The sequence below is a fragment of the Oncorhynchus nerka genome, linkage group LG17 (genome assembly GCF_034236695.1).
Source record: "Oncorhynchus nerka isolate Pitt River linkage group LG17, Oner_Uvic_2.0, whole genome shotgun sequence".
Classification (NCBI taxonomy): Eukaryota; Metazoa; Chordata; class Actinopteri; order Salmoniformes; family Salmonidae; genus Oncorhynchus; species Oncorhynchus nerka.
In genome coordinates, this window is record NC_088412.1 from 37,746,240 (window position 1) to 37,756,025 (window position 9,786).

Here is a 9,786-nt window from a genome sequence, read left to right on the forward strand (position 1 = left end):
ATGTGATTACGTCCACTAGCTTGTTTGCAGGTTGTTGGTTTAGTAAATTGCAGATTAACTTCCGACTGTCACTTTTGGGAAGTTACTCTGGAGAAAGACAGTGGAATAACAGCTGCTCCTAGGCTTGTTTTTTTGTATATTGTGTTTGGCAGCTTTTCAAAGTTATGTTCCTGACACTTAACCATATTGTGTAACTCTCTAACACACCATCTCTTGTGCAAAGACGTAAGAAGAGCCAGCTGATGTAACTGGGATATCTTTTATGACACAGTTATACAGGGACTGGCTGTACTGCTGCCCTATATCAGTGTACAACTGGTGATTCAATTATGTCTTATTGTGCTTTTATTTCGTTTTTCCAGATAAAGCCACTCACACACTGCCGCTACGCCCAAATTGTGGACGGTATACCCAATAACAATACAATGTTAATTCATTCATTCAGTCAGTTCATTCATTCTTTTCCATGGTGTTACACAGTAGGTGAAGACTGAATCCAGTATGTGTTTTAACAGAGGTGTGTGGAGACCAACATATCTTTCGAAGATGCAGAGTTCCAGTAACACTGCCCGTGCCAGGAGGGCAGTCCAGCAGCTGAGAATAGAAGCCAGCATTGAGAGAATTAAGGTACGCTTCTCAAACAGCCCATATATCCATATATACCAAGATATACGTATATGACATTACATTTTCCATCCTGCAAGTACTTAGTCTGGCTGACACCAGCTCTCAAAGTCCTCCCATGTAGTCGCGTGGGTTGCGTCAGCCAGGCTAGCAAGACCTGCCTTCTCTGACCTTCTCTCTGTGTGAGTGTTTCCTTGTGTTGCCAATTGTAACCTGCTGTATGATTCTCTCCTGCAGGTGTCCAAGGCCTCAGCAGACCTGATGCACTACTGTGGAGAACAGGGTAAATACGACCCTCTACTCATGGGTATACCAGCCTCTGAAAACCCCTTCAAAGACAAGAAGCCATGCACTATATTATAGTAGCGGAACAGCTGATTATCTTCGCTTTTTTTATTTGTATTCTTTTATAGGGAGAAATATACAACGTTAATACCGGTACACTATTTGCCTTAAGGCCAGCCCAGTCCCACTCCCCATGTTTCCTTGTACTTTAGGTTGATTTCAAAATGTTACCTTAGGGCTCTGGTCAAAAGTAGTGCAATATAAAGGGAATAGGGTGCCATTTGGGACTCATTCACTCTCTCTTTTAAACTAGTGCCATTTTGGTAGAATCAGAATCATTGGTCCTCTCTCTCCATCAGATACAACAATTCATTTGTGACCCAGAAAAAAAGGGTTTAGTATAGTTCAGTCAGTCATAAATAGATAGTTCATTATGAGGCTCCTCTCAACAGAGACTGGTGTTCTTTCAGATTGTTACCATATGTTATGCAGACTAAAGACCAGCTGGGTTTGAAATGGGGGTTCCCAACTTTGTCATGTTAACACTAAAACAGTTCCTTTTAAAATGTACATCAACTTACTGACAGCAAATGTATTTTACAGTACAGCCACTGTAATCCATTTCACTGTAATCCATTTTACAGTACCACAAATGTTACTGTAATCCAATTTACAGTACATTACTGGAATTACCCATGCAGTAGCATATTATCCAGTGTTCTTTGCAAGTTTTAATTTTTAGATTTACATTTTGGTCATTTAGCGGGCACTCTTGACCTTAGCAGCTTACAGTCAGTGCATTCAACCAAGGTTGATAAAAAAAAAACACATGTCATAGCAAGTAAAACGTTTCTTTAACCGTAGATTCCATTTTATGTCTCTGTGTCCAGTATGAAGGACGTTTAAAGGTAGTTTTGCGAGTCAATGCTAACTAGCATCAGCACAATGACTGGAAATCTAGGGGTAAACTGACAGTGACTACAGATCAAAGGACAGGGCTAGCTACTCAACCATTAATGGTTTTGAGACTTGCTGCCACTCTGATCTACCCCTATATACATTTAATTGTTAGGGAACCACTACCACCTATCACTTAAATTGGTAAAGCACTCTCACCAATGGGTGCAACAAATATGGCCGCTTACAAGACACTCCTCAAAATATATTAATGAGTGAGAAACAACAATACCATAAACCAGTTAGGGTTCAAAAGGTTTTTGGCTCTCCAAAAATACGGTATTGGTAATGTATTATAAATTACTGGTAGCAATTGGCCAGTCAGGTTTGTAGAATTCCTAAAATACAGTATATTACCGTATTCTGTAGGGGTACAGCATTCTCACTCATTGGTGAAACAAATATAGCCTCTTACAATTTACGTTATTTTACTGTGCACTCTACAATGTTTTACTGTTGAAATGACAGAAAAGTCTTAGTGTGCTGTAAAACAAATGCATGGTATTTTACTGTGCCTTCTATGATAATCTACTATATTCAGTTTATACAGTATCATACTGTTGATTAATACAGTAAGTACAGATACAATTTCAAAAACATCTAACAGTGCACATCAGCTAGAGCATAAATCATGTCAATGGCCCTAAAGCATTGCAGTTGCACCACACTAGTTTAAACCTTTAAGCTCCTGATTGCGTCAGTCAGTCCCCACACAGTAGCCTCTTTGGAAAACAATCAGTCTAGTTTGAATGCTACTGATAAGCTTGTAATAACCCTGTTATGTAAATCAGCCAGTCCCATGACACAGGAGTACACTAACCAGTGCTGATGGGCTGGTAAACCACTGTATGTCTATGTTCCAAATGGCATCCTATTCCCTACATAGTGAACTACTTTTGACCAGAGCCCTATGGGCCCTTGTTAAAAGTAGTGCACTAAATGGAAAAGGCGGCCATTTGGGACTGGCCTGTGAATGTCCCATCAAAACAAGAGAGGGCAGGCTGGCCAAAAGGTCATGGCCTCTGTGACAAATTAACACACTCTCAAAGGGTGCCTGTCATTCTGTAAGGGAAAGCATCTAGCTTGCATCCACAGGGCCTGAAGAAGGTTAAAGGATGACCACTTCACAATGTCTAGCAAGCATTGTTTTTTCTGCAAAGACAATGTCAGAGATCATTTTCTTTTCAGGCGTGGGTAGAGGGTGGGGGGTATCAATTCAGACTATCCCACTTCTATGTATTTGTTATGAAACTCAGACTAACCTTTGCCTTAGAAACCAACCTTTGTGACTTTGCATAGTTGTCTCACTTGTATGTGGTACAGTAGATAGATAATGTAGTAACAATATGAAGTATTGCAGACCACGGTACACTAATATTATGTAACCCTTTAAATGAGTGTAATATGCCTTACGTTGATGTAAAAGATGTTGGTCCATAATGTTATCTCTACATAGCTGAAGCAGAGGAGGTAAGATCCGTCTGTGCCATCACAATGACATCTATCCAATGTACCAGCATCAGAGGAAACATACTGTACTAGCCTGAGTGCCAGTCTGTATGTGCTATCATGCAAACTCCTTGTGACTCATTTTCTTGGCAAACAATTGTGAAAACTAGGGAATAAGCAAGAGCACAAACCAATCTGGTACCAGGCTAGAAATGTGCAGGTTTTCTGATTGTATTTTATTTCCAGTACTTTTAGTGTTTCATTCTGATAATGTTGAATTGATAAATGTACGACTTCTATCCCGAAAGGGATTCCGTGAACTTTGTGTAGACTGTTATTATGATTTCTTCTTGAGTTTTAACATTCCATGTTTACAATAACAATACAATAATCATTTCTTATTTCATGCTCTCACAATGGTCATGATGGTCACAATGGTTGAATAATTGTTATTGTGTGTGTGGGAGTATGCATTTGTGTAAGTGTACCTGTGTGACTTTGCACGCGACTGGCAAAAGCAACTCAGTAACCATTGTCATGTTCAGTAGGGCACACTGTAGCTAAAACTATAGTTTCTTATTAGACAAGTTCAGGTAGTACCTCCCCAGTTCACTTCACTTTGCACCCAATGAACACGACCCAGCTTAACCATCCAGGGCCTTAATATTGAAGTAGTCTTGCTTCGGCATGTCACCACTACCTTTCAGCCACACTCCTCAAACAACACTAGGATAATACTGTGAACAACGGAATCACTACATTCCCAGTGGATGCAGGGAGCACATCTACGCTGTCATTTGTTTTGTTAGCTATTCAAATAATAGAGACTGACTGCTATTTGGATGGTCAACTGACCGCCACGGAGACAGGCTGCAGCACCAATTAAAATGTTCCCACACCACATGGTATGCTATTTGTCTCCCTATTCTGGGCAATCTCGGCAACCCAGAACCAAAGATCTCACATTCTACTATTTATGTTACGCTCACTCCACAAGATATTATATTCTGTGGCTTTGAAGGCTCGCTTGAAGTTGCGTGTTGCTGTATGATGTGTTTCTACACTTGCTTCTTCTCACTGTCACAATGTCACTGCAACGACATGCTGAACTTCAGTCGAATCTAGACTATATGTGTGTTAACACTTTTTTTTTCTTTCCTTTGACGATAAATTGATGATAATACAGTAGGGGAGAGCGAGGTATGTTGTCACACTTTTCACGATGTCTAACATCTACTGGGCACAATGGATCACAATGGTAACAATGGCATACAAATGAAAGAAGGAAGTCTTGGGCACATATGTTGCATTCATTCCATCTTCATATCTTACATATCTTAACAGTTTTGCAACAGCCTAGCCGACGTACATCCGTATCTGACTAATCAGACTCATCTTCAGAGTCACAGTTCTGGCACACATAAATTGCCTGGCCTGTTGTGCAAGCATCATGGGCCCATTTGTTGCATCTCACACACTTCACCCAAGTCTCCTTTGGAAGGCTGTTTGAAAATGTCTCCACACAGACGAGGCAGAATCACTCCTCTTCATCTGATGACTCTTCTATGATTTTTTTCTTTTTTTTAGCTGCCTTTTTCTTTGCAGATCCAGAGTTGGACTCCTCCCCCTTGCTTCCCTTTCTTCGGAAACAGCCTTTTGCTAGATTGTGCCTTATTCTTTTCCATTTCTAGTACCTGCTTTACTGGTGTCATTTAGAATTACTGTTTTGTGCTGTTTTCTTCCTTTGCAAGCTGATTTTCGGGGGCCAGCTTTTGCATATGGCCGGATATCCTCTGGAGATGGTAGTCCGCTGTCAGCAATGGCATTGCTGGGCAAGGGTGAGCTGGTGCTAGCATAAGAACTGGGCGTGTCTGAGCTCGTGCTATGCAGGGCTAGAATAGTGCTGGGGCCTGACAGGGCTGGAATGTTGCTGGGGCCTGACAGGGCTGGAATGTTGCTGGAGCCTGGCAGGGCTGGAATGTTGCTGGGGCCTGGCAGGGTGGGAATGTTGCTGGGGCCTGGCAGGGCTGGAATGTTGCTGGGGCCTGGCAGGGCTGGAATGTTGCTGGGGCCTGGCAGGGCTGGAATGTTGCTGGGGCCTGGCAGGGCTGGATGTTGCTGGGGCCTGGCAGGGCTGGATGTTGCTGGGGCCTGGTAGGGTTGGGTTCTGAATGGGGCCATCTTTAACGTAGGATGGTGCAAACTCGGTTTCCATAAATACATCCCTGTTGTAAGGTTGTACCCCGGCCACCCTAAAGCCAGCCTGAATGTTCAAGGGGGTTGCAGCCAGAGGATAGACGATTGCCACAATCCCAGGAATGTCATAAATGTAACATTGTCTCCCCGGGATTGTTCCTCATCCGGCATCACAAGCAGTGTTCATGTGCCTCTTTAGCAGCATGTAGACAGACCTATCTAAGGGTTGAAGCCGATGAGAGCAATGGGTTGGGATAATTGAGTCCATAATTGAGTCCATCAATGGACAGATGAGACTTGTGGTTTTGTCCAAAAGGAGTAAACAGGACTTCTCCTTTGAGAATTTCGTATGCTGGACAAAATGTTTCAGGAAGTCAACAAAGTGCACATCTTTCATCTACCCAGAGAGATTTGCCCCTCCTTTGCTGCCAGGTGGCCCGTTGATCAGGAAATTATCGCGGAAGCTGACACAGGGGAATATAAAATATGGAGGTATACTATTCCTTGTGGCTGAGACAGCACAGGCCAGTGTGACGAGGGTTCTCCTTCGAGCGGAGGTCAGTGACCCTAATTGTTTGAATCAACTGCCCACCACTATGCCAGGTTTATGTACAGTGGTCACCCCAGTTTCATCGACATTCCATATGTCTCCTGGTCCAAACTGATATCCCTGTAGCACTTCTGCTACATTGTCGAAGAAAGCATTAACATTTTCTCTGTTGAAGCTACTTGCCCTGTCAAGGCTAGTTGCCTCTGGCTTCCTCAATGACACCGCTGGGTGCCGCTTTAAGAAGCCTGTAAGCCATTCTAAGCTGGTCTTTTCTTTTTCTGCCCACATTGGCACGAACTTCAGCTGGTGTGCCACAGCAAACAAAGTCTTCTGACCTCACTTGGCGACAGACCAAAATAAATGTCAGCTGACCTAGTAATATACTGAACAAGCTGCATCTCCAAATCAGGTGAAAAAAAACTGCCGTGGCTTTGAATAGCCAACCACTGTTGTTGGCATGGCTGTCTGACTTTCACCTTCTTCTCTGGTAACCTTTTGAAAATACAGAGTCAGATTACGGTAATTTATGTAAAAAATCCTTCGCTGTACTCCTGATTGATTTGTTCTGAAACTTCACCTGCCTCACTGCCTTTAACATTGTGTCAGGTGGTGTGCTGCCATTCTGTCTTTTATCATTTCTAACCATCTTTCTTTCCTTTCCTTCCTTCCTTTCTTCTTTTCTTCAAAAACACATTTCCTCATTGCAATTATATACTCATTACAGACTTATTATGCCCACCTCTCCGTCTACTATCATTGTTGCCACATTACAATTCATAACACCACAACACTAAATTAATGACTGTGTGTGTGTGTGTGTGTGTGTGTGTGTGTGTGTGTGTGTGTGTGTGTGTGTGTGTGTGTGTGTATGTGTGTGTGGATATACTGTCTCATATAGTAGGCATGTAGTGTGTTAGTAGATACAGGTGCGCACACACCACACACACACAAGCCAGAGCCTGTCTTTTGTAGTCCAGGGATATGTCTGCTGCTCTAAACTATATGTACAGTATATATAATAATCAATTTATGGTAACATTTAATACTACTATCAGAGCTGATTACACAATATCACCATTTTTTAAGCCTGTTTTATGTGTCTATGTGTACTGGGGCAAGTTGTCACATGTAAAGACTTGCCCCAAAGTCATTAAAACAACTTGCCCCAAACTGACGTGTGCTAATGTTGGCTAAATCTCAAGGTTAGCTCAACATAGGACTGCAGCTAAAGTATTAAAAGACATGTTGATGTCTCCTCTACTCAGTGCAAAATTATAATTTTTAACATTCATACCTAACAAAGCTTTATTGCATAAAATGTAAAGTGCCAATTTTTTACTTTTGGGGAAAGGGGAAAAATAATAAACTTGTGCTCACCTCAGATTAGAGTGACCTTGACCACATGTGAACAGGAAGTTGACCATAGAACATGTAGTCACACAAAGTAGCGATTAGATTTTTTTTAGATTTAGCGCCTCTAGTGTTGGAGGTATGACCAGTTTGACAACTTACCTCGCTCTCCCCTATATGTTATTTTGATGTAGGTGTTCCATTAGATTTTTTGCCGACTCAATTCATGTTACAAAAGGATTTTACAGTTTTAAAGCAAACTTTTTTTTTCTCTCTGTGACAAATACCAATACTGGATTTGATCTCTGGTACATATTGTCCATGTGGACATTTTTCCTGTGTCATGTAATTTTTGCATTATATTCCCAATTTTGACGCCTTATATTTGTAGATGTTAATAAAGGTCTTTAAACACATGATTTAGATGATTTTTGAGTGATTTATAAACATACTTGTCCTGGCACAAAAAAATAGCTTGTGTGTAAAAAAACAATACATTTATTACAATGATAAGATACATTTTAGAGGATAACTTGAGAGTATAGATTGTTTAATTGTCACAACTAATAGACAAACCCGTTTATCTAGTATCAGGTCAATCACTGAACTGTAATCCTTCCCATTTGCTCAGATTTTTTGCTGTATTTTGTTGTACTGTTCTCTGTCCCCAAGTCAAGGCAGGGCTGTTATGTTACCGTGCCAAGTGAAAGTCTACACATCCCTTGCACAGTCTTCACATTTTGCTGCCTTAAAATGATATACAAACCTTCACTAAATTGGATTCCACTCCACAACCTACAATTTTAAAAGTGAAAGAAAAATTATAGAACATTAAAAAAAGAGATCATAATTGCATATGTCTTCACACCCCAGGGTTAATGTTTGGTGGAAGCAGCCATTACAGCTGTGAATAATTTTGAATAAGATTCTACCAACTTTGTTAGTAAATCCACTCCAAACCATCCATTACTGTTTGCAACAAGGCCATTAGTAATACTTCAAGACAACATGGCAAAGAAATGGCCTGAATAAAAAAACGGTTTGGGTCCAATACAACATAACACAGAGTGAAACCCTCCTGTATTTTCAAGTAGTGTGGTGGCAGCATTATGTTATAGGTATGCTTGTCACTGGCAGGGATCAAAATAAATATGAAAGGAGCAAATCCCAAGTAAGGAGTTAGAGGGAAACCCCCAGTCTTCTGAAAAAAACTCTGCTATATAATTTTAAAAAATGCGGGGCAATTAAACACATTTTAATACCAAAAACAATGGATAAATCTTGCTTTAAGATTTCGTGCAAAGTTTGTAGAATCATATTCAAAATGATTCACAAAGTATTAACTCTGGGGTGTGAAGACATGCGCAATCAAGACATCTGTTTGTGTTTATTATTAGACATTTTTTAACGCTTCTATAATTTTTCTTTCACTTTGAAAATGTGGAGTAGATTGTTTATCGATAAGGAAAACATTTATTGTATTCCCTTTTTCAGATTTCATTTTGGGACAGCAAAATGTGAAGACTGTGCAAGGTGTGTGTAGACTTTCACTAGCGACAATAATGCTCCCTGTGCCTACGAGTGGTCTCTCGCTCTCCTTCTCTCTGAGGGTTTAATGTTACAAGGAGAAACTAGCTCTGGCTATATTTTTTGGACCACATGGATGTAATCGCCACTCTCCCATCTGAGGATGGATGATACTGGGCCTTTGTGGAGATGTGATTGTGTTACCTTGACAGAGAGAACTTTGGGATAAGCAACCTATTCGCTATACACTGAGTGTACAGTCATGGCCAAAAGTTTTGAGAATGACACAAAGTTTTCTGCTTCAGTGTCTTTAGATATTTTTGTTAGATTTTACTATATGGAATACTGAAGTATACTTACAAGCATTTCACAAGTGTCAAAGGCTTTTACTGACAATTACATGAAGTTGATGCAAAGAGTCAGTATTTGCAGTGTTGACCCTTCTTTTTCAAGACCTCTGCAATCCGCCTTGGCATGCTGTCAATTAACTTCTGGGCCACATCCTGACTGATGGCAGACCATTCTTGCATAATCAATGCTTGGAGTTTGTCAGAATTTGTGGGGTTTTGTTTATCCACCCGCCTCTTGAGGATTGACCACAAGTTCGCAATAGGATTAAGGTCTGGGGAGTTTCCTGGCCATGGACCCAAAATATTTATGTTTTGTTCCCTGAGCCACTTAGTTATCACTTTTGCCTTATGGCAAGGTGCTCCATCATGCTGGAAAAGGCATTGTTCATCACCAAACTGTTCCTGGATAGTTGGGAGTTGCTCTCGGAGGATGTGTTGGTACCATTCTTTATTCATGGCTGTGTTCTTAGGCAAAATTGTGAGTGAGCCCACTCCCTT

General features: G+C 41.0%; 1 protein-coding gene across 1 annotated transcript; it reads left to right on the plus strand.

The window, feature by feature from the left end:
• Nucleotides 1-520: 520 nt before the first annotated feature.
• On the plus strand, nt 521-7,830 carry LOC115145188 (guanine nucleotide-binding protein G(I)/G(S)/G(O) subunit gamma-12-like). The gene is made up of 2 exons (XM_029686530.2): nt 521-627; nt 862-7,830. The coding sequence occupies exons 1-2, from the start codon at nt 547-549 to the stop codon at nt 985-987; spliced, it is 207 nt and encodes a 68-aa protein (XP_029542390.1). The 5' UTR covers nt 521-546; the 3' UTR covers nt 988-7,830.
• The last annotated feature ends 1,956 nt before the right edge of the window (nt 7,831-9,786 follow it).